This window comes from Capricornis sumatraensis, chromosome 10, assembly GCF_032405125.1.
Source record: "Capricornis sumatraensis isolate serow.1 chromosome 10, serow.2, whole genome shotgun sequence".
NCBI classification, from domain to species: Eukaryota; Metazoa; Chordata; class Mammalia; order Artiodactyla; family Bovidae; genus Capricornis; species Capricornis sumatraensis.
The window spans coordinates 47,336,481-47,360,285 of record NC_091078.1 but is presented as its reverse complement, the minus strand read 5'-3'; the positions used below and the strand labels follow the sequence as shown (position 1 = coordinate 47,360,285).

General features: G+C 38.6%; 1 protein-coding gene across 5 annotated transcripts in view; it reads left to right on the top strand.

The window, feature by feature from the left end:
* Window positions 1-900: 900 nt before the first annotated feature.
* The window catches only part of NEK10 (NIMA related kinase 10), a 252,892-nt gene continuing 229,987 nt past the window's right edge, over window positions 901-23,805 (top strand). For all 5 annotated transcript variants that reach the window (XM_068981984.1, XM_068981980.1, XM_068981981.1 and 2 more), the window contains exons 1-2: window positions 901-974; window positions 1,233-1,293. In XM_068981984.1, the coding sequence (XP_068838085.1) occupies window positions 901-974; window positions 1,233-1,293 (135 nt within the window). The remainder of the gene's footprint in view (window positions 975-1,232; window positions 1,294-23,805) is intronic.

Here is a 23,805-nt window from a genome sequence, read left to right as displayed (position 1 = left end):
ATGAGTGACTATTTTGATTGTGAGCCCATTGTCTTGTTTTAAACAGGATGCTTAAGTGAGTTCAGGGACTGTGCAAGTCCTGGCCCAGTTCTGGCAGAAGAGGTTATGGCTGGAGTTGTCCCATGTGGGGATTCAGCCCGAAAGTTTTAGGCATTCTGGAAACCCAAGGATATTTTGTGTGTTGCTCTTGACACTGTAATGCATTTGCAAGTGCAATGCATTTGGTGGAGCTTCCTCTGGAATTTTTAGGGACATGACCCACACTGAAAGAGGAGCTCCCTAAACTAGCAGCATGCTGTTAAGGAAACTTACCGAGAAAGACAAGGAAGATGGCATAAAAGGGTCAGTGGGACACTTTTCCTGGCAAGCAGAAAAGTACTTGTTGGGGTAATGAGTCAGAATATTTGAAATCAAGAATGACTCAGAAAATATAGGCTTAGGTACTACTATAATTGACTTCCCTTGTGGCTCAGACAGTAAAGCATCTGCCTACAATGTGGGAGACCTGGGTTTGATCCCTTGGTCAGGAAGATCCTCTGGAGAAGGAAATGGCAACCCACTCCAGAATTCTTGTCTGGAAAAGCCTATGGACAGAGGAGTCTGGTAGGCTACAATCCATGGAGTTGCAAAGAGTCAGACACGACTGAGCAACTCACTCTCACTTTTCACTACTATAATGTATCCAGAGGCCTTTGAATGATAAATAGTAAATGTTACTCATATTAACATTTTTATTATTGTATTAGAAGTAAATGTTAGTTTGTGCATATTTAAATAAATGTTTTAAGTGGATTTGCATTAATTGAGAATATTTTGGAGCACACAAGCCAACTAAAGTTTTTCCTTCCAGTTTACTTTGAAAGGAATGCGATGTTAATTCTGGGGCATTGATGGTTTACAATGCCTGATCAAGACAAAAAAGTGAAGGCCACTGAAAAATCAACTGATAAAAAACAGCAAGGAGTCACCACCAGGTAACACCATACTGAGTTTTTGCTTATTATTCGTGACCAGCAACCACAGTGTAGTTCCTTGACAACTGCTGCTCTGGGGTAGAGTCTTCACTGAAATGTTTGCCCTTTTCCAGAGTTCTAAGGAGATGTTTAGTTTGTATATGTTTCAGTCTATAAAAGCAGGCCTCCAGGTGACAAGGGTCCATGTTACTAGTGGGTAACACAACTAGTTCACCCAGAGTCTCCTGTCGGTTGACACTGTGTTATTCTTTCTCCTAGGGACTATTCAGATCTTAAAAGACTTCTGTGCCTTTTGAACGTTCAATCAAGCAAACAACAGGTAGTGTTTTCAAAGAATGCGCGTCCATTAATGACAGAGAAATCACGTTTCCAAAGGATCCATTTAACATCTTATGAATGATACATCTATTTTCCTTTGTTCTTTCACGTGTTCCATCTTTCTTCCAGTTGTTTGTCCCTCACCTGGTTCAGGGTCAGGAAGCAGGACTATGCAACCACAGCATTTTCATTCCTCTGCTCTCATGCCTGGTGCTAACCTGCAAAACGCATCAGTATGGAAAGGATACATTCTTCAGTTGAATGCTCAGTGTCTGACCCTGCAGAGCTCTAGGGGAGTTGATTTCTCCAAAACACTGTACATCCCGTTTTCCTTCTCCCCTTCCCTGCTTTTCAGGCTGCCCAACTGCTACAGCACCCTTCATGATGCTGGCTGCAAAGTATATCTCACCAAAAATAGGGGAAATGAAGGAGTGAGTTTTGACTATTTTTACAATAGCATTTTTAATTTTTTTTAATGGAAAGAATGGTACTGCCATTTGAATTTATCTCTAGACTTTTTTTGGTTTAGCTTCTGTAAGACTTTGGAGAAGTGTGAGATTAGAGGCTATCCGTGAAGACCTGGGGAATAACACAGAAATGCTAATAGCAATAAAAACAGCAGATACTTATTTAGCATGGTCAATTAGCAAATGACAGAGCTGGGATGTGAACCCTGGGAGCAAGATTCCAAAGTCTACTCTGGTGAACTTGTTTAAGCAAATTTGTTTATGAGCTTATGTGGTAATACAGCCCTACTGGCTTTTGTCGTATCTACTAAACTTACCAGAGAACTATAGCATTAAAATTTTTTTTTATTGAATTATAGTTGATTAACAATATTTTATTAAATTCAGTTGTATAGCATAATGATTCACTCTTTTAAGATTGTACCCCATAAATCTTTTAAGATTTATATTCAGATATTGGCTATATTTCCTGTGCTGTATAATATATCCTATTAGCTTATTTGTTTTATACATAGTAGTTTGTACCTTTTAATCCTCTATGCCTATATCACCCCTCTCCATTGCCCTCTCCCCTCTGGTAACCACTAGTTTATTCTCGGTATCTATGAGTCTGTTTCTGCTTTGTTATACAGTAAGTCCCCTTCAATGAATGAGTTATGTTCCCAGAATGCATTCATAAGTCCAAATTGTTCGTAAGTCCAACGAAATTAGCCTAGGTACCCAACTAACACAATTGGCTATATAGTACAGCTCTGCAAGAGGTTTAAAATACTTTTCACACAATTAATACATAAAAAAACAAACACACAAAAAGAAAACATTTTAAATCACACAGTACAGTACCTTGAAAAGTGCAATTGTACCGGCTACATCACTGCTGCTTTTACACTTGCTTCTAGACTTCCTGGGCTTGAAATAAAGATACTGTATTACTGTCCCCTATACAGTACTATACAAAAGCACAACCACTTGTAGAAGATGCATATCTGTGATAATGTGTGCCAGACATATGAAATAGCTTTACATGATTGGACGTGCAAACATACATCCACATTTTTGAAAGTTTGCAGCTTGAAGCTTTATATATAGAGGACTTACTATATTCATTTGTTTATTTTTTTAGAGTCCACATTAAAGCGGTAACATATAGAATTTGTCTTTCTCTGATATATTTCACTAAGAATAATAATTTCTAGGACCATCCATGTTGCTGCAAATGACAATATTTATTTTCCTTTACAACTGAGTGAATTACATTGTGTGTGTGTGTGTGTGTGTGTGTGTGTGTGTGTATACATTAATCTGTTGGTGGACACTGAGGGTGCTTCCATACTATGGCTGTTGTAAATAATACTACAATAAACATTAGGGTGTATGTAGCTTTTCAAATTAATGTTTTCATGTTCCTTGGATATGTACCCAGGAGTGGAATTTCTATATCATATGGTAGTTCTGTCTTTAGCTTTTTGAAGAATCTCCATACTGTTTTCTATGGTGGCTGTACCAATTTACATTCCTGCCAAGATTATTCCCTTTTTCCCACATCCTTGCCAACATTTGTTATTTGTTGTCTTTGTCATGAGAGCCATTCAGATGGATGTGAGATGATATCTCACTGTGGTTTTGATTTGCATTTCCCTGGTCATTAGCAAGGTTGAGCATCTTTTCATGTGCCTCTTGGCTATCTGTGTGTCTTCTTTTGAAGTATGTCTATTTAGGTCTTCTCCCCATTTTTTAAACCAGTTTTTTTTTAATATTGAAGTTGTATGAACTGTTTATATATATTGGATATTAACCCGTTACTGATCATCATCATTTGCAAATATTTTCTCTCATTCAGTAGGTTGTCTTTTAATTATGTTGATGGTTTTCTTTGCTGTGCAAAAGCTTTTAAGTTTAATTATGTCCCATTTATTTTTTTCGTTTCCTTTAGGAGACAGAGCCAAAAAATATTGCTACAATTTATGTCAGAGTGTTTTTAGGAGTTTTATGGTTTCCAGTCTTACATTTAGATCTTTGATCTATTTTGAGTTCATTAGAGAATGTATTCTAATTTCATTCTTCTACATATACCTGTTCAGTTTTCCCAGCACCAGTTACTGAAAGACTGTCTTTTCCCCACTGTATGTTCTTGTTTCCTTTGTCATAAATTAATTGATCATTTAAGTGTGTGGATTTTTTTCTGGGTTCTTGATCTATGTGTCTCTTTTGGTGCCCACAACATACTATTTTTTATTAATTTTATTTATTTATTAATTGGTAGAAAATTGCTTTACCATTTTGTGTTTGTTTCTGCCTTACAACAAGGCAAATAAGTCATAATTGTATGTATATCCCTTTCCTCCAGAGCCTTCCCCCTCTCCTCCCATCCCACCCCTCTAGGTATCACAGAGCGCCAAGCTGGGCTCCCTGTACCATTTAGCGACTTGTCACCAGCTATCTGTTTTACACATATAGTGTATATATGTCAATGCTACTTTCTCAATTTGTCCCACGCTCACCTTGCCTGCTGTGTTCACAAGTCCATTCTGTACTAAGTTCATAAATACATTTTTCTAGATTCCGCATATATGTGTTAATATGTGATACTTGTTTTCCTTGTTTTTACTTACTTCATTCTGTATAAGAGGCTCTAGTTTCATCCACTTCACTACAACTGACTTGAATGCATTCCTTTTTATGGCTGAGTAATATTCCATTCTATAAATGTAGTACAACTTCTTTATCCGTTCATCTGTCGATAGACATCTAGGTTGCTTACATGTCCTAGCTGTTGTAAATATTGCTTCAGTGAACATTGGGGTACATGTGTCTTTTAGAATTGTGTTTTCTCAGGGTATATGCCCAATAATGGGATTGCTGGGTCATATGGTAGATTTATTTCTAGTTTTTAAAGGAATATCTATACTATTTTCCATAGTGGCTGTATCAGATTACATTCCCACCAACAGTGCAGGAGGATTACCTTTTCTCCACATCCTCTCCAGCATTTATTATTTGTAGACTTTTTAATGATGGACATTCTGACTCATGTGAGGTGACACCTCACTGTAGTTTTGATCTGTGTTTCTCTAATAATGAGTGATGTTGAGCAGCTTTTCATGTGTTTATTGGCCATCTGTATGTCTACTTTGGAGAAATGTCTGTTTAGGTGCTGCCCATTTTTTGATTGGGTTGTTTTTCTAATATTGAGCTATATGAGCTGCTTTTATATTTTGGAGATTAACCCTTTGCCAGTTGCTTTGTTTGCAATTATTTTCTCCCATTCTGAGGGTCATCTTTTCATCTTCTTTATAGTTTCCTTTGCTGTGCAAAAGCTTCTAAGTTTTATTAGGCCCCATTTGTTTATTTCCCTTTTTATTTTCATTAGTCTAGGATATGGGTCAGAGAGAATCTTGCTGTGATTTATAACAAAGAGTGTACTGTCTATGTTTTCCTTTAAGAGCTTTTGTAGTTTCTGGCCTTACATGTAAGTCTTTCATACATTTTATTTTTATGTATGGTGTTAGAAAGTATTCTAACATATAGCTCTCCAGTTTTCCCACCACCACTTGTTGAAGAAGCTATCTTTTCTCCATTGTATTTTTTTGCTTCCTTTGTCAAAGATAAGGTACTCACAAGTATGTAGGCTTATCTCTGGGTTATCTATCTTGTTCTGTTGGTTTATATTTCTGTTTTGTGCCAATATCATACTGTCTTGATGACTGTAGCTTTGTAGTATAATTTGTAGTCAGGGAGGTTGATTTCTCTAACTCTGTTTTTCTTTCTCAAGATTGATTTGGCTATGCAGGGTCATTTATGTTTCCATACAAAATGTGAAATTTTTTGTTCTAATTCTGTGAATAATGACCTTGGTAATTTGGGATTGCATTGAATCTGTAGATTGCTTTGGGTAGTATAGTCATTTGACAATATTGATTCTTTCAGTTCAAGAACATGGTATATATCAATCTGTTTGTATCATCTTTAATTTCTTTCATCAGTGTCTTATAGTTTTCTGCATACAGGTCTTTCATCTCTTTAGGTAGGTTTATTCTTAGGTATTTTATTCTTTTTGTTGCAATGGTGAATGAGATTGTTTCATTAATTTATCTTTCTGATTTTTCATAGTTAGTATATAGAAATGCAAGGGATTTATGTGTATTAATTTTATATCCTGCCACTTTACTAAATTCATTGATTAGCTCTAGTAGTTTTTTGTGGCATTTTTAAGGGTTTTCTATGTATAGTATCATGTCATGTGCAAACAGTGAATGTTTTACTTCTTCTTTTCCAATCTGAATTCCTTCTATTTCTTTTTATTTTCTGGTTGCCATGACTAGGACTTCCAAGGCTATGTTGAAGAACAGTGGTGAGAGTGGGCACCGTTGTCTTGTTCTTGATCTTAGAGGACGTGCTTTCAGTTTTTACCACTGAGAATAATATTTGCTGTGGTTTTGTCATTTATGGCTTTTATTGTATTCAGGTATATATTCTTTCTGTGCCTACACTCTTGAGAGTTATTATTGTGAATGGGTGTTGAGTTTTGTCAAAAGCTTTCTCTGCATCTATTGAGATTATCATATGGTTTTTATCTTTCAATTTGTTAATATGGTATATCACATTGATTTGTGTATATTGAAGAATCCTTGCATCCCTGGAGTAAACCCCACTTAATCATGGTATATGATCCTTTTAATGTATCTGTTTTCTAGAACTTTGTTGAGGATTTTTGCATCTAGGTTCATCCATGATATTGAACTGTAATTTTCTTTTTTTGTGATATCTTTGTCTGGTTTTAGTATCAGGGTGATGGTGGCCTCATAGAATGAGTTTGGGAGTTTTCCTCCCTCTGCAATTTTGGAACAGTTTGAGCAAGAGAGGTGCTAGCTCTTCTCGGTACCTTTGATATGTTCTCCTTTCTTCAGTCTCTCACTCTTAGTCTCTGTGTGTCCCTAGGTCTGACATGGGCTGTTTCCAGACAGCAAGTATATGGGTCTTGTTTTTGTATCCAATCAGCCAGTCTGTTTCTTTTGGTTAGAGAATTGAATCCATTTACATTTAAGGTAATTATTTTTATATATGATATATATAAATACATAATTATATTATATATATATTAGAGTCAGACATGACTGAGCGACTTCACTTTCACTTTTCACTTTCATGCATTGGAGAAGGCAATGGCAACCCACTCTAGTACTCTTTCCGGGAGAATCCCAGGGATGGGAGCCTGGTGAGCTGCCGTCTTTGGGGTCGCACAGAGTTGGACACAACTGAAGTGACTTAGCAGTAGCATACATTTATATATAACAATCATTTATATATATGATATATATAATATATATGATTTATATATTTATATATATAATTATTTTATATATGATTTATATATATTTATATATATGAAAAATATTTTTATATATGATATATATTACCATTTACTTATTGATTTGGGTTTGTTTTTGTAGGTCTTTTCTTTCTCTTATGTTTCCTATCTAGAGAAGTTCCTTTGGCATTTGTTATAGAGCTGGTTTGGTGGTGAATTCTCTTAACTTTTGCTTGTCTGTAAAGCTTTTGATTTCTATGCCAAATCTGAGTGAGAACCTTGCTGGGTAGAGTAATCTTGGTTGTAGGTTTTTTTCCTTTCATCAGTTTAAGTATAGCTTGCTACTCCCTTCTGGCCTGCAGAGTTTCTGTTGAAAAATCAGTTGTTACCCTTATGGGGATTTCCTTGTATTCCCTGTTGCTCTTCCCTTGCTTATTCTTTGTGTTTAATTTTTGTTAGTTTGATTAACATGTGTCTTGCTTTGTTTCTTTTTGGGTTTATCCTATTTGGAACTCTCTGGGCTTCCTGGAATTGGGTGGCTATTTATTTTCCCCTGCTAGGGAAGTTTTCAACTATAATCTCCTGAAATATTTTCTCATATCTTTTTTTTTTTCCTTTTCCTGCTGCTACTGCTGCTAAGTCGCTTCAGTCGTGTCCGACTCTGTGCGACCCTGTGGATGACAGCCCACCAGGCTCCCCCATCCCTGGGATTCTCCAGGCAAGAACACTGGAGTGGGTTGCCATTTCCTTCTCCAATGCATGAAAATGAAAAGTGAAAGTGAGGTCGCTCAGTCATGTCCGACTCTTCGTGACCCCATGGACTGTAGCCTACCAGGCTTTTCCATCCGTGGGATTTTCCAGGCAAGAGTACTGGAGTGGGATGCCATCACCTCCTTCCTTCTCCTGAGACCCCTCTAATTCAAATGTTGGTGTGCTTAATGTTGTCCCAGAGGTCTATGAGACTATTCTCATTTATTTTCATTCTTTTTTTTTCAATATTCTACTATGCTTCAGTTATTTTCAACTTTCGCTCTTCCAGCTTACTTATCTGTTCTGCTACTGATCCCTGTAATGTATTTTTAAAATTTTATTTCAGTTAGTATGATGTTCATTGTTGATTTTCTGTTCTTTATTTCTTCTAGGCTCTTTTATTTATTTATTTATTTATTTACTTTACAATATTGTATTGGTTTTGCCATACTTCAACATGAATCTGCCACGGGTGTACATGTGTTCCCAATCCTGAACCTCCCTCCCACCTCCCTCCCATACCATCCCTCTGGGTCATCCCAGTGCACCAGCCTCAAGCATCCTGTATCCTGCATCGAACCTAGACTGGTGATTCATTTCTTATATGATATTATACATGTTTCAATGCCATTCTCCCAAATCATCCCACCCTTTCCCTCTCCCACAGAGTCCAAAATACTGTTCTATACAGAGTGATGTAAGCCAGAAAGAAAAACACCAATACAGTATACTAACACATGTATATGGAATTTAGAAAGATGGTAACGATAACCCTGTATGCGAGACAGCAAAAGAGACACAGATGTATAGAACAGTCTTCTAGGTTCTTAAATGTTTCTTGTATCTCCTCAGTCCATGCCTCCATTCTGTGTATTTGTGCCTCCATTTTATTTACAAGGTTTTGAGTCATCTTTACTGTCATTACTCTGATTTATTTTTCAGGTAGATTTCCCATTTCCTCTTCACCTGTTTTGTCTGGTGGTTTTTACTATGCTCCTTCATCTGCTGCATGTTTCTCTGTCTTTTCATTTGGTTTAATATACTGCATTTGGGGTCTCCTTTCCACAAGCTGTAAGGTTGCAGTTATTCTTGTGGAGTCCACCCTCAGAGTGTGGGGTTGGACTTGGTTGGAGGAAGGGGACTAGTTCCTGTGTTCTGGTGGGTGAAGCTGGACCTTGTCTCTCTAAATGCAGTGTTGGGCCCAGTGGTATGTTATGGGGTGTCTGTGACCTTGGTATGATGTTGGACAGCCTGTCTACTAATGGGTACAATTGTGTTCCTGTTTTGCTAGTTGTTTGATGTGGAGCATGCAGCACTGGAGCTTGCTGACCTTTGGGTGGGGCCAGGTCTTAGTGTTAAGATGGAGGCCTTTGGGAGAGTTCTTGCTGATTAGTATTCCATAGGGTTGGGAGTCCTCTGGTGATCCAACATCCTGGACTTGGGTCTACCACCTTGGAGGTTCAGACCTGACCCCTTGCTGGAGCACCAAGACTCTACAAGTCACACAGCACAGAAGGGAAAAATAAAGAAATAGGGGAAAATCAAACCAAACTACTAATTAAAAAAAAAAGAACAGACAGACAAAACCCCAACAGAAAACCCCACATTTGCAGGTGTGCCCATCTCTGGGGTCATAGACCACAGCCAACTCATCCCACTTGTGAAGGCTGGGTCCTGCAGGCTGGGAGCCTGTGGAGTTAGAGGGTCCCCAGGAGTCTGAGGGTCCCTTTGACAATGGTCTCTTGCCTTTTTGGTAGATCGAGGCTTTCCCCTGGACTCCCTCACTTGCATTGTACTAGTACCCTCAGAGGGAGGCAGAGTCAACCCCAGTCCTTCATAGGAGTCAACCCCAGTCCTTTCCCTGGGGTCAGACTCCCAAAGCTTGAGCCTCAGCACCCAGCCCTGACTCTCTGTGGTGGGTGTCCAAACAACTTCTCTGCTGGGAGATGCCAATTGGCATTGATCTCTGTGCCAAATTCTCTGTGCTTTGTCTTCTGTGTACTTGCTGCTGCACTACCCTCTGAGGTTCCAAAACTCCCCCTGTCCCCATCTGTGAGGGGGTTTCCAAGTGTGTGAAAACTTGTCCTCCTTCACAGCTAACTCCCCATGGTACAGGACCTGTCCCTTTTTCTTTGTATCTTTATTTTCATGCCCTTTTCCTACCACTTTATGTGAAGTTTAGCTTCCCTTTTTGGAAGTCTGAGGTCTTCTGCTAGTGTTCAGCAGCTGTTCTGTAGGAGTTGTTCCAGAGGCAAATGTATTTTTTATGTATTTGTGAGGAGGAAGATGATCCACATCTTGCTTTTCCACCATCTTCAACTCCCATCCATACTACTTTGATTAGTTGTATCTTTGTAGTATTGTCTTAAGTCAGGGGCTATGATCCCTTCAGCTTTGTTCTTTTTCTTTTTTTCTCAACATTGCTTTGGCTATCCAGGGTATTTTATAGTTCCATATAAATTTTGGGATTATTTTTTCTAGATCTGTGAAAAATATCATAGGTACTTTGACAGGGATTCCACTGAATCATGTCCGACTCTTTGTGACTCCCATGGACCATAGAGTCCATGGAATTCCCACAAGGGGCTTCCCTGATGGCTCAGCTGGTAAAGAATCTGCCTGTAATGTGGGAGACCTGGGTTCAGTTCCTGCTTTGGGAAGATCCCATGGAGAAGGGAACAACAGCTAGTCACTCCAGTATTCTGGCCTGGAGAATTCCATGGAATATATGGCCCATGGAATCGCAAAGAGTTGGATACAGCTGAGCTACTTTCCCTTTCATTTTCCGCTAAATTGTAGATTGCTTGGGTAATAAGTGCATTTTAACAGTATTAATTCTTACAATCCACAAACATAGCATATCTTTTCATTTCTTTACCTTTAATTTCCTTCATCAGTATCTTGTAGTTTTCAGAGTAATGATTTTTTACCTCCTTAGTTAAATTTATTTCTAGGTATTTTATTCTTTTTGATGCAATTATAAATGGGATTTTTTTTTTTGCTTTCTCTAATAGTTCATTATTAGTGTATAGGAAAGCAACAGTTTTGTATATTAATTTTATATCTTAAAACTTTACTGAATTCATGTATTAGTTCTAACAGTGTTTGGTTGGAAACCATAAGGTCTTTATATATATAATGTTATCTGCAAATACTGAAAGTTTTATTCTTCCCTTCCAATTAGGATGCCTTTAATTTCTTTTTCTTGTCTGATTACTGTGGTTAAATGCAGGTGAAAGGAGTGGGCACCCTTGTCTTTTTCATGATTTTAGAGGAAAAACATTCAGTTTTTCATCATTGAGCATGATGTTAGGTGTGAGTTTGTTATATAAGTTCTTTATTATGTTGAGATAATATAACTATACCAACTTTGATGAGAATTTTTATCATGAATATATGTTATTTTTCAAATGCTTTTTTCTGAGTCTACTGAGTCTACTGGGTGATTATATGATTTTTATACTTCCTTTTGTTAATGAGATGTGCCACATAAGTTGATTTGTGTATTTCCTGTGACCTTGGGATGAATCCAAGTTGATCATGGTGTATAACCGTTTTATGTATTATTGAACTTACTTTGCTAATATTTTGTTGAAAATTTTTGCATCTATATTCATCAGAGATATTGGCCAGTAGTTTCTTTCTTTCTTTTTTTTTTTTAGTGTCTATTTTTGGAATCAGAATAATGGTGGCCCTATAGAATGAATTTGGGAGTGTCCCCTCCTCTTCAATCTTTGTGAATAGATTGAAAAGGATAGGCATTAGATCTTCTTTGTAAGTTTGGTGTTAATAGAATTCTCCTGTGAACCTGTTTGGTCCTGGACTTTTGTTGGCTGGGAGTTTTTTAAACTATTAATTAAATTTCACTACCAGTGATCTGTATATTCAGATTGTCTATTTCCTGATTTGATATTAGAAGATTGCATATTTGTATAAATATATCCATTTCTTCTAGGTTTTCCAATTTTTGGCACATAACTGTCTGAAATATTCTCTTGGGATTTTTCTGTCTCTTTAATATAGGTTGTTATTTCTCCTGTTTTATTTACTATTTTGTTTATTAAAATCCTCTCTCTTTTCTCTTGGTGAATCTAGCTACAGGCTTATCAATTTTATCTTTCCAAACAACAGCCCTTAGATTCATTGATGTTTTCTTTCTTTCTTTTTTTTTTTTTTTTTGGTTGCTATTTTATTTATCTCCTCTCTGATCTTTATTATTTCCTTGGGCCTTCTTCCTTCTTCCTTTTCTAATTCCTATGGATGACTAATTAGGGTGTTTCTGTGAGTTTTTCTTGTTTCTTGAGGTAAGCCTATATCACTATAAATTTTCCTCTTTGATCTGCTTTTGTTGCATCCTGTATCGATTTTGGAAATTTGTGTGTGTTTTTTTTTTCATTTGTCTCAAAGTATTTTATGATTTCCTCTTTTTTTTTTTTTTTTGCAGTGACCCATTAGTTTTTTATTAGCATATTTTTTTAGTCTCCAGTGCTTGTTTTTCCATTTTTCTTTCTGCAAGTGTATTTCTAGTTTCATGCCATTATGGTTAGAAAAGAAATGCTTGATGCAATTTCTGTCCTCTTAAATTTATTCAGATTTGTTTTGTGGCCTAGTATATGATCTATCCTAGAGAATGTTCCATGTGTACTTGGAAATCATATATATTCCAGTTTTTGGATAAAGTGTTCTCAGTTCACTCAGTCATGTCAGACTCTTGGCAACCCCATGAGCATACCAGGCTTCCCCGTTCACCACCAACTCCTGGACCTTGCTCAAACTCATGTCGCGGTCGAGTTGGTGATGCCATCCAACCATCTCATCCTCTGTTGTCCCATTCTCTTCCCACCTTCAATCTTTCCCAGCATCAGGGTCTTTTCCAAAGAGTCAGTTCTTCAATTCAGGTGGCCAAACCACTGGAGTTTCAGCTTGAGTATCAGTCCTTCCAATTAATATTCAGTACTGATTTCCTTTAGAATTCACTGGTTTGATCTCCTCACAGTCCAAGGGACTCGCAAGAGTCTTCTCCAACACCACAGTTCAAAAGCATCAATTCTTCAGCAATCAGCTTTCTTTATAGTCCAACACTCACATTGATACATGACTACTGGAAAAACCATACCTCTGACTAAATGGACCTTTGTCAGAAAGGTAATGTCTGCTTTTTAAAATGCTATCTAGGTTGGTCATAGCTTTTCTTTCCAGGAGCAAGCATCTTTTAATTTCATGGCTGCAGTCACCATCTGCAGTGATTTTGGAGCCCAAGAAAATAAAGTATGTCACTGTTTCCATTGTTTCCCCATCTATTTGCCATGAAGTGATGGGACTGGATGCCATGATCTTAGTTTTATGAATGTTGAGTTTTAAGACAGCTCTTTAACTCCTCTTTCACTTTTATCAAGAGGTTCTTTAGTTGCTCTTCACTTTCTTCCATAAGGGTGGCATCATCTGTGTATCTGAGGTTATTGATATTTCTCCCACCAATTTGGATTCCAGCTTGTACTTCATCCAGCCCAGCATTTCGTATGATGTACTCTGCATATAAGTTAAATAATCAGGGTGACAATATACAGTCTTGACATACTCCTTTCTCAATTTGGAACCAGTTGGTTGTTCTATGTCCAGTTCTAACTGTTGCTTCTTGACCTGTATACTGATTTCTCAGGAGGCAGGTGGGTGGTCTGTATTCCCATCTCTTGAAGAGTTGTCCACAGTTTGTTGTGATCCACATAGTCAAAAGCTTTGACATAATCAATAAAACAGATGTAGATGTTTTTCTGGAACTCTCTTGCTTTTTCAATGATCCAATGGATGCTGGAAATTTGATCTCTGGTTCCTCTGCCTTTTCTAAATCCAGCTTGAACATCTGGAAGTTCACAGTTCATGTACTGTTGAAGCTTGGCTTGGAGAATTTTGAGCATTACTGTGCTAACATGTGAGATGAGTGCAATTGTGTGGCATTTTGAACATTCTTTGGCATTTCCTTTCTTTGGGATTGGAATGAAAGCTGACCTTTTCCAGTTTTGTTGAGTTTCCTCAAATTTGCTGGCATATTGAGTGTAGTTCTTTAATACCATCATCTTTTAGGATTTGAAATGGCTCAACTGAAATTCCATCACCTCCACTAGCTTTGTTCATAGTGATGCTTCCTAAGGCCCACTTGACTTCGCATTCCAGGAAGTCATGTCTGGCTCTAGGTGAGTGATCACACCATTGTGGTTATCTGGGTCATGAAGATATTTTTTTGTATAGTTCTTCTGGTATTTTTGCCACCTCTTCTTAATATCTTCTGCTTCTGTTAGGTCCATACCCCTTCTGCCCTTTATTGTGCCTATATTTGCATGAAATATTCCCTTGGTTTCTCTAATTTCCTTGAAGAGATTGCTAGTCTTTCCCCAATCTGTTGTTTTCCTCTATTTCTTTGCATTGATCACTGAGGAAGGCTTTCTTATCTTTCCTTGCTATTCTTTGGAACTCTGCATTGAATTGTGTAGGGCCACTCAGTACAGACAGGTCATGGTAGAGAGTTCTGACAAAATGTGGTCTACTGGAGAAGGAAATGGCCAACCACTTCAGTATTCTTGCCTTGAGAACCCCATGAACAGTGTGAAAAGGCAAGAAGATATGACACTGAAAGGTGAACTCCCCAGGATGGTAGGTGTCCAATATTCTACTGGAGAAGAGTGGAGAAATAACTCCAGAAAGAATGAAGAGACAGAGCCAAAGCAAAAACAACACCCAGTTGTGGATGTGACTGGTGATAGAAGTAAAGTCCAATGCTGTAAAGAGCAATAATGCACAGGAACCTGGAATGTTAGGTCCATGACTCAAGGTAAATTGGAAGTGGTCAAACAGCAGATGCCCAGAGTGAACATCGACATTTTAGGAATTGGTGAACTAAAATGGACTGGAATGGGTGAATGTGATTTGGATGAACATGATATCTACTACTGTGGGCAAGAATCCCTTAGAAGAAATGGAGTAGCCATCATAGTCAACAAAAGAGTTTGAAATGCAGTACTTGGGTATAATGTCAAAAAAGACAGAATGATCTCTGTTCATTTCCAAGGCAAAGCATTCAAAATCACAGTAATCCAAGTCTATGCCACAACCACAAATGCTGATGAAACTGAAGTTGAACAGTTCTATGAAGACCTACAAGACCATCTAGAACTAACACCCCCAAAAGATGTCCTTTTCATCATAGGGGACTGGAATGCAAATGTAGGAAGTCAAGAGATATTTGGAGTAACAGGCAAATTTGGCCTTGGAGTACAAAATGAAGCAGGGCAAAGGCTAACAGAGTTTTGCCAAGAGAATGAACTGGTCATAGCAAGCACCCTCTTCCAACAACACAAGAGAAGACTCTAAACATGGACATAACCAGATGGTCAATAGTGAAGTCAGACTGATTATATTCTTTGTAGCCAAAGGCAGAGAAGGTCTATACAGTCAGCAGAAACAAGACCAGGAGCTGAGTGCTCAGATCATGAACTCCTTATTGCCAAATTCAGACTTTAAATTGAGGGAAGCAGGGAAAACCACTAGACCATTCAGGTATGACCTAAATCAAATCCCTTACAATCATACAGTGGAAGTGAGAAATAGATTCAAGGGATTAGATCTGATAGAGTGCCTGAAGAACTATGGACGGAGGTTTGTGACATACAGGAAGTAGTGATCAAGACAATCCCCAAGAAAAAGAAATGCCAAAAGGCAAAACGGTTGTCTGAGGAGGCCTTATAAACAGCTGAGAAAAGAAGATAAGCAAAAGGCAAAGAAGAACAGGAAAGATATAAGCATCTGAATGCAGAGTTCCAAAGAATAGCAAGGAGAAGTGTCCTATATATATCTATTAAGTCCAGCTGATCTAAAATGTCATTAAGACCACTGTTTCCTTACTGATTTTCTGTCTGGTTGAACTGTCCGTTGTTGTAAGTAGGGTGATAAAGTTCCCTACTGTTACTGTATTATTTTTAACTTCTCCTTTTATGTCTGTTAGTATATTTTATATATTTGTATGCATCTATAATAGGTGAATATATGTTAATGAGTTTTTATCCATTTCTTATATTTGTCATTGGATAATGCTCTTTTTTGCCTTTTGTTATAGCTTGTTTTGAACTCTACTTTGTATAATATGAATGTTGCTACCCCAGCTTTCTTGTCATTTTCATCTGCATGAAATATTTTTCCATTCCTTCACTTTCAGTCTATTGGTTTCTGTAGCTCTGAAATGCATCTCTTGTAAGCAGCATATAGATGGGTCTTGTTTATTTTTATCCTGTCACCCACCATGTCTTTTGGTTGGGACACTTTTGACTGACTCTTAAAGTGATTATTGATAGGTGTGTACTTTTGGTAGTTTGGTAGTTCTGTGTTTTCTTTTTGTCTCTTTCCCTGTGGTTTTACAATTTTCTTTAGTATTATATTTGTGTAACTTTCCTGTTTTTGTGCACTTATTGTAGGTTTTTTATCTGTGGTTACCATGGGGTTTATATATATGCTGACTTATAACTATACCTTTTGATATATTTGATGCTTTTGATCTAATTGATGCTTTTGAACTGTGGTATTGGAGAAGACTCTTGAGAGTCCCTTGGACTGCAAGGAGATCCACTCAGTCCATCCTAAAGGATATCAGTCCTGAATATTCTTTGGAAGGACTGATGCTGAAGCTGAAACTCCAATACTTTGGCCATCTGAATCGAAGAACTGAATCATTGGAAAATACCCTGATGCTGGGAAAGATTGAAGGCAGGAAGAGAAGGGGACAACAGAGGATGAGATGGTTGGATGACATCACTGACTCTATGCACATGAGTTTGAGTAAGCTCCAGGAGTTGGTGATGAACCAGGAAGCCTGGTTTGCTATAGTCCATGGGGTCTCAAAGAGTAAGACACAACATAGTGACTGAACTGAATAACTATACCTACTTGTTTCAAAGTATAGTTATTTAAGTTCAAACATATTTTAAAGGAAAAAAAAATCTATGGGTTTTTTTCTCCCCTCCTGTATGTTATGTCTTTTTTAATGTTATCTTTATTTTTATCCCTTAACAGTTATAACAGTAGTTATAATTAATTGTACTTTTTTTTTCAAATCTTCATACTTGCTTAATTAAGTGGTTGATCCACAGCTTGTACTATATATCTGCCTTTACTAGTGGCATTTTTTTTCCTTTCTTCTAAATTATTCTTTCCACTTAAAGAAGACCCTTTAATATTTCTTATATGGTCTTTTTAGTGCTGATGAACTCTGATAGTTTTTACTTGTCTGAGAAGCTCTTTATCTTTTCTTCAGTTGTGAATGATAACTTTGCTGGGTAGAGTATCCTAGGTTTTAAATGCTTACGTTTTCTGCTGTTTAAATATACTTACCACTCCCTCCTGGCCTATAAAATTTCTACAGAAAAATTAGCTGATAGCCTTTATGGGGGTTCCCATATTCTCTTGCTGCCTTTTGAATTTTCTCATTCTCTTAAATTTTTTTGCCATTTTTAATTATGGTAGGTCTTGGTGGAAGTCTCTTTGGATTCTTGTTTGGGACCCTTTGTGCTTCCCAAACCTGAACACCTGTCCCTTCTAAAGGTATGGGAAGTTTTCAGCCATAATTTTATAAAATACATTTTTACCTCTTTCTCTCACTCTTCTGCATCTAGGAACTCTATAATGTGGATGTTGCTATGCTTGATGTTGTCCTAGAGGTCCTTTATCCAATTATCACTTTAAAATTTGTTTTTGTTTTCCTGTCCTGACAGGGTGATTTCCATTACTCTATCTCCCAGAGCATTTACATGTTCTTGTGTTGCTTAGTCTGTTATTTATACTTGCATTTTTCACTTCAGGTATTGTATTCTTTAGCTCTGACTGGCTCCATTTTCTGTGTTCTAGTTCTTTGTTAAGATACTCACTGTGCCCATCTAGTCTTTCCCCAAATTCAGTGAGCATTCTCATTAATAACGCATTGAACTCTTGTTCAGTCACTAAGTCATGTCCAACTCTTTGCAACCTCATGGCATGCAGCATGCCAGGCTTTCCTGACCTTCACTGTCACCTGGAATTTGCTCAAACTCATGTCCATTGAGTTGGTGATGCCGTCCAACCATCTCATCCTCTGTCTCCTCCTCTCCTCCTGCCCTTAATCTTTCCCAGCATCAGTGTCTTTTCCAGTGAGTCAGCTATTCGCATCAGGTGGCCAAAGTACTCGAGCTTCACCTTCAGCATCAGTCCTTCCAATGAATATTCAGGATTTATTTCCTTTAGGATTGACAGGTTTGATCTTCTGGCAGTCCATATGACTCTCAAGAGTCTTCTCTAGCACCACAATTTGAAAGTATCAATTCTTCAGTGCTCAACCATCTTTATGGTCCAATTCTCACATCTGTATATAACTACTGGAAAAACCATAGCTTTAACTATATGGACCTTCACCAGCAAGTTGTTGTCCCTGCTTTCTAATATGCTGTCTAGGTTTTTCATAGCATTTCTTTCTAGGAGCAATCATCTTTTAAGTTCATGGCTTCAGTCACTGTCTGCAGTGATTTTGGAGACCCCAAAAATCTTCCACTGTTTCCACTTTTGCCCCATCAATTTGCCAGGAAGTGACGGGACTGGATGCCATGATATTAGTTTTTTGAATGTCGAGTTTTAAGCCAGCTTTTTCACTCTCCTCTTTCACCACCATCAAGAGGCTCTTCAGTTCCTCTTCACTTTCTGTCATTAAATTGATATCATCTGCATACTTGAGGTTGTTAATATTTCTCCCTGCAATTTTGACTCCAGCTTGTGATTCATCCAGCCTGGCATTTCACATGATTTACTTAGCATGTAATTTAAATAATCAGAATGACAGCCTTGACTTACCCCTTTTCCAATTTGGAACCAGTCGGTTGTTCAATGTCTGGTTCTAACTGTTGCTTCTTGACCTGCATACGGGTTACTCAGGAGATAGGAAAGATGATCTAGTATTCCCATCTCTTTAGGCATTTTCCACAGTTTGTTGTGATCCACAGTCAAAGGCTCTAGTGTAGTCAGTGAAGCAGAAATAGATGTCTATTTGGTTGGTTTGGTGTATTTGTTTTTTTCCCTTTCTCCTCTGCCTTTCACTTCTTTTCTTAGCTATTTGTAAGGCCTCCTTGGACAACCATTTTGCCGTCTTGCATTTCTTTTTCTTGGGGATGGTTTTGATCAATGCCTCATGTACAATGTTACAAATTTCCATCCATAGTTCCTCAGGCACTCTCTCTATCAGATCTAATCCCTTCAATGTGTTCACCACCTCCACTGTGTAATCATAAGGAATTTGATTTAGATAATACTTGAATGGTCTAATGTTTTCCCCTACTTTCTTCAATATGAGCCTGAATTTTGAAATAAGGAGCTCCTGATCAGAGCCCCAGTCAGTGCCAGGTTTTGTGGTTTTTTTGCTCACTGTATAGAGTATCTCCATCCTTGGTTGCAAAGAATATAATCAGTCTGATTTTGGTATTGACCATCTGGTAATGTCCATGTGTAGAGTCATCTCTTGTGTTGTTGGAAGAGGGTGTTTGCCATGACCAGTGTGTTCTCTTGAGAAAACTGTTAGCCTTTGCTCTGCTTCATTTTGTATTCCAAGGCCAAATTTGCCTGTAATCTCTTGACTTCATACTTTTGCATTCCAATCCCCTGTGATGAGAAGAACTTTTTTTTTTTTTTATGTTAGTTCTAGAAGGTCTTATTCTCCTTCATAGGATCAGTCAACTTCAGCTTCTTCAGCATTAGTACTTGAGGCATAGACTTGGATTACTGTGATATTGAATGGTTTGCTTTGGAAATGAAACTAGATCATTCTGTCATTTTTGAGGTTGCACCCAAGATGCATCCATTAGATGCATCCACAACTGGGTATCATTTCCACTTTGGTGCAGCCTCTTCATGCTTTGGAGCTATTTCTCTGCTCTTCCCTAGTAGCATATTGGACACCTACCAACTTGGGAGACTTATCTTCCAGTGTCATATCTTTTCACCTTTTTATACTGTTCATGGTGTTCTTGAGGCAAGAATACTGGAGTGGTTTGCCATTCTCTTCTCCAGTGGACCATATTTTGTCTTAACTTTGGAATTTACTTGGTTAGTTATTTACCTCTTTCATTAGTTGTTGTTGTTGTTGTTGTTGTTTTTTCTGATTGTTTTTCTTGTTCTTTCATTTGGAACAAATTCCCGTGTCTTCTTACTTTGTTTTACTTTCTCTGTCTCTATGAATTTCTGTGAGTCATTTACCTATTCAGTCTTGAAGGTATGTTCTTGTGTGGGAGAGTACATGTGCAGTCTGCATGTGCCCAGTGGCATTGGTGGGAAGGCTGGATCTGACATGAGCATGATGTCGTGTCTTCTCCCAGGTGTTGGCAGCTCTCACTATGGTGGGAGGTGGGACCAGAGACACAGGGCTCAGAGTCAAAGCCAGGTGTGACCTGGGCTTCTCTTGTGCTTAGTGGCTCTATCAGGGGCAGTGTGGGGCCCAAGCTGCTAGAAGAGAAGCCCTAAGGGTTGGATCTGAGTTCGATCCAGGAAGGCCACTCTGAGTTTGGATGCTGTGATAGGTCCAAGCTGGCTCTGTCCCACTCCAATGTGTACCCCACTCAAGTATAGCAGCCCTCAGTCTAGTGGGGGACTGTTCTGGGTCTAGATCGGCCAGAGCAGGTACCCAGTGTGGGCTGGACTGTGACTGGTGTGGTCATAGGAAAGCAGTCAGAGCCCCAGGCAGTGTCAGTTTGCCTCCTTTGCCTTGTTCCCACCAGTAAGCAACACATGAATGCTCTTCATGGGCAGAGCCTTGGTTTCTTACAACCCTGTTGTAAGTCCTGCTGGTTTTCAAATCAGCTAAGGGAACTCATCTTTCTAGTGTTGGTCCCTGAGCCAGGGTGCCCAATATGTGGTTCAAACCCCTCACTCCTCAGGAAGGATCTCTGAACCTGTGATATTATCCTTCTCTTCTGTGTCTCCTCTCAGGGCCACAGATCAACCCCATTGCTTCTCCTCCAGTTGAGGTGCAGAGAAGTTCAATGGCTTTCTCAAGGTCATATAGCCAGCTAATGGTAGATACAGGTCTAACCAAATACTTAATCTTTGCATTGTGTACCTCTGAGATATCTTTAGACGATATGGAAAGTTAAAATTTTTTTTAAAAGGCTGGATTAGCATTGATTTGAAGAAATATGGCTTTAAAATATGTTTTTTTTTTTTTCCCTCCTTTTCCTTTTCTGCTTTTAAGCCTATAACCCCACCCCCACCCCAGGAATACTTTTATCCTCACCAGTCTGTTTTAGCATCACTGACTCTTTTTCTATGTCTACATGGCTGAGAAAGTCTTCCTGGCCCACTGCTCACTGATCATTGTGAGTCAGTGCAGCACGTCAAGCCCACTCTGTCTTAGTAAGAGAAACACGGTGACTGAGCACACAGTTGGTTGTGGTTTTCATTCTTTCTCACCATACATCCTAAGATGTAACTAGAATGCCAAATATTTCCACTTCTTGCTTTTCCTCACATTTGTTATTCTCCTAAATTTCTTTTCTGTAAAATCTTACCTGTTTATAAGACTAAGAGCTAATGATAACACCTCCGATAGAAAGCTCTCCTTTATCTGGATCATTCCAGAAAGATCCTTCTCTTTCCAGACTACCTTCTTTCAACACTGTAGCATTATTTTCTTCTGTGCTTTGAAAACACTGAGAGATTATATGTTTCCAACTTTGACTTTTGCTTCCAGTTCACCATATCCTCTATTTGGTGAGTTCTTGATCAGGTTTTGCCGAACTGAACAGAAACTTAAAAATTAGATGACCTCATGGGTACGTATAACTGCCTGGACAGTGTAAAATAGACACCAGTGTTGGGTTTGGGCTCTGCTTATCCAGCTTTGAAGAGCATGCTCTGTGGATCTCTGTGCCCCTTCTCACTTCCTTGTTAACGCCTGGCAGCGTAATTAAAGTGAACTTTAGAATTTTCCCCCTTTAACCAATTTTAGAATTTGCAATCTGTTGTCTGACAAGTTCACACGGCATATCTTTTTGTAAAATATTTCACACATTCAAAAATGCATGTCTGTAATGCTTTAATTATTCTGAAAGTAGATAGTTCTAAGAAAAAATGAAAATAACTGCTCATTTATATAAATGTCTTGAGAGTCACAAAATTCATTCTTACTTCTGTTTATAAAAATTTCATGCATTTCTAATTTTGAAATAGTATACCTGAACACCCTATTCTCCTTTCTGTAAAATAATGAGGAGCCATTTATAACAGCAGAAAGATATTGGAGAGTGTAAATCAAGAATTTGTTTATATCTTGATTGCTCCAGAAAGAATGTAAGGTGGCTTATGAAGATATGTAAAGTACTCAGATTACCATAAAAGTTAAACAAGGTTTGGGGGCAAGGTGTGGTCAGAGTCCAGACAAGTGCCTGTGAAAATACACAAGTTGGCCACAGATTAGGTGCTGAGATTTTTAGCAGTCAGTTTGAAAGAGGAAGTTTGGGGATTAATGCCCACTCACCTGAATTTCTTTTCTAACAAGTCCTGGCCTGCCTTTGCAAATGAGTCACGATGGCCAATTAAGTGGCTGCAGAGGAAAGTGTACTTTGTGGTTTGGGCAGAGAACTGCAGGAACTGGATGGCCTTCATTCAGATCTCTAATAAGCCAAGCCCTCACTCACCATTGCGTCTGTTCCCGTGTTCCACTTGCCGCTTTCGTTCTGTTTGCTCTGTGTGTCTCTGTGTTTCTTGTTTCATTGCCTTACTCTTCTGAGGACAGTTCTGTCCTGACACAAGTGGAGACAGAGACACACTGAGGCCCCTTGGCTGTGAGCAGCGTAAGAATAATCATAATCCAGTAAAACCAAATACTTCAAAAAGAGAATCGCCCCATGTTTGTTGAAGCAAAGTAAAATCACAAAGTTGGCTGGAAGTTTCACCAGAGATATGCATAAATCTCAAAGTAATTTGACTTGAGCTGGAATTCAGTATTTTTTTATTTTATTTTTACATTTAAAGCTATAGGGAGCTGAGAAATTGGCTTCAAATTGTGTGTGTGTGGGGGGGGGAGATGAAAGAAAGAAAGAAAAATAAATCATTTTAGGCCCATTTATTGTTGTTGTTTTAGTTACTAAGTCGTGTCCGACTCTTTGCCACCCCATGGACTATAGTCCACCAGGCTCCTCTGTCCTTGGAATTTCCCAAGCAAAGAGAGCCGAGTGGGTTGCCATTTCCTACTCCAGGGATCTTCGCAACCCAGGGATCAAACCCATGTTTCCAATTGCCTTGAAATAAAAGAAGTTTTGGTAGATGCTGTGGAAAGAGAAAGTCTAAGGTGCTGTTGCTGTGCTCTGAGACAACAGGCCTAGGAAAGCAGTTGTGGCCCTGGCTGGTCGAGACGCTTATCCTGGAGGAGTGGCGCATGTGGTGGCTGAAGGGCTCCTGGGGAGGAAGAGCATCAGAGGGGAGGGGATGGCTCCTGGGAAACGGGCTGGCCGTTCTGTGGCAGAATCGATAGGAAAGGCAGTCTGGGCGAAGTGAGTAAAATAATCAGCTATCCGAGGGGAAGAAAATAACACTCACTTAAGCAAAATGGTGACTAGACGTTTCTATTGGCAGTAGAAATAAATAAAGCTGTAAGAAGCTGTGCAGTGTCTGAAGGCCCATCTACACATTTTGTGTCTATCACAACAGAGAAGGTTGAAATTTCCAAGCGGAAATGACATGATCAAATTTTTAGAAAGGTCCTTTGCTTTACTCTTGGGTCTCTTTTCTTCTACTCATGCTGTTCAATCTGCACAGGCTCGTGCCACATTCTAGATCATTGTGGTTTTCCTCTGGCCTCCAGCCTGTGTAATAACCTGCCTGGAATCTTGTTCCATGACCCACCCTATCTCTCCTTTACTTTCTACCACAACAAACCTTTGTTCACTCATTTTGCTGCATGTTTTAGTGTCCCTGCCCCCCACTGGACCATAAG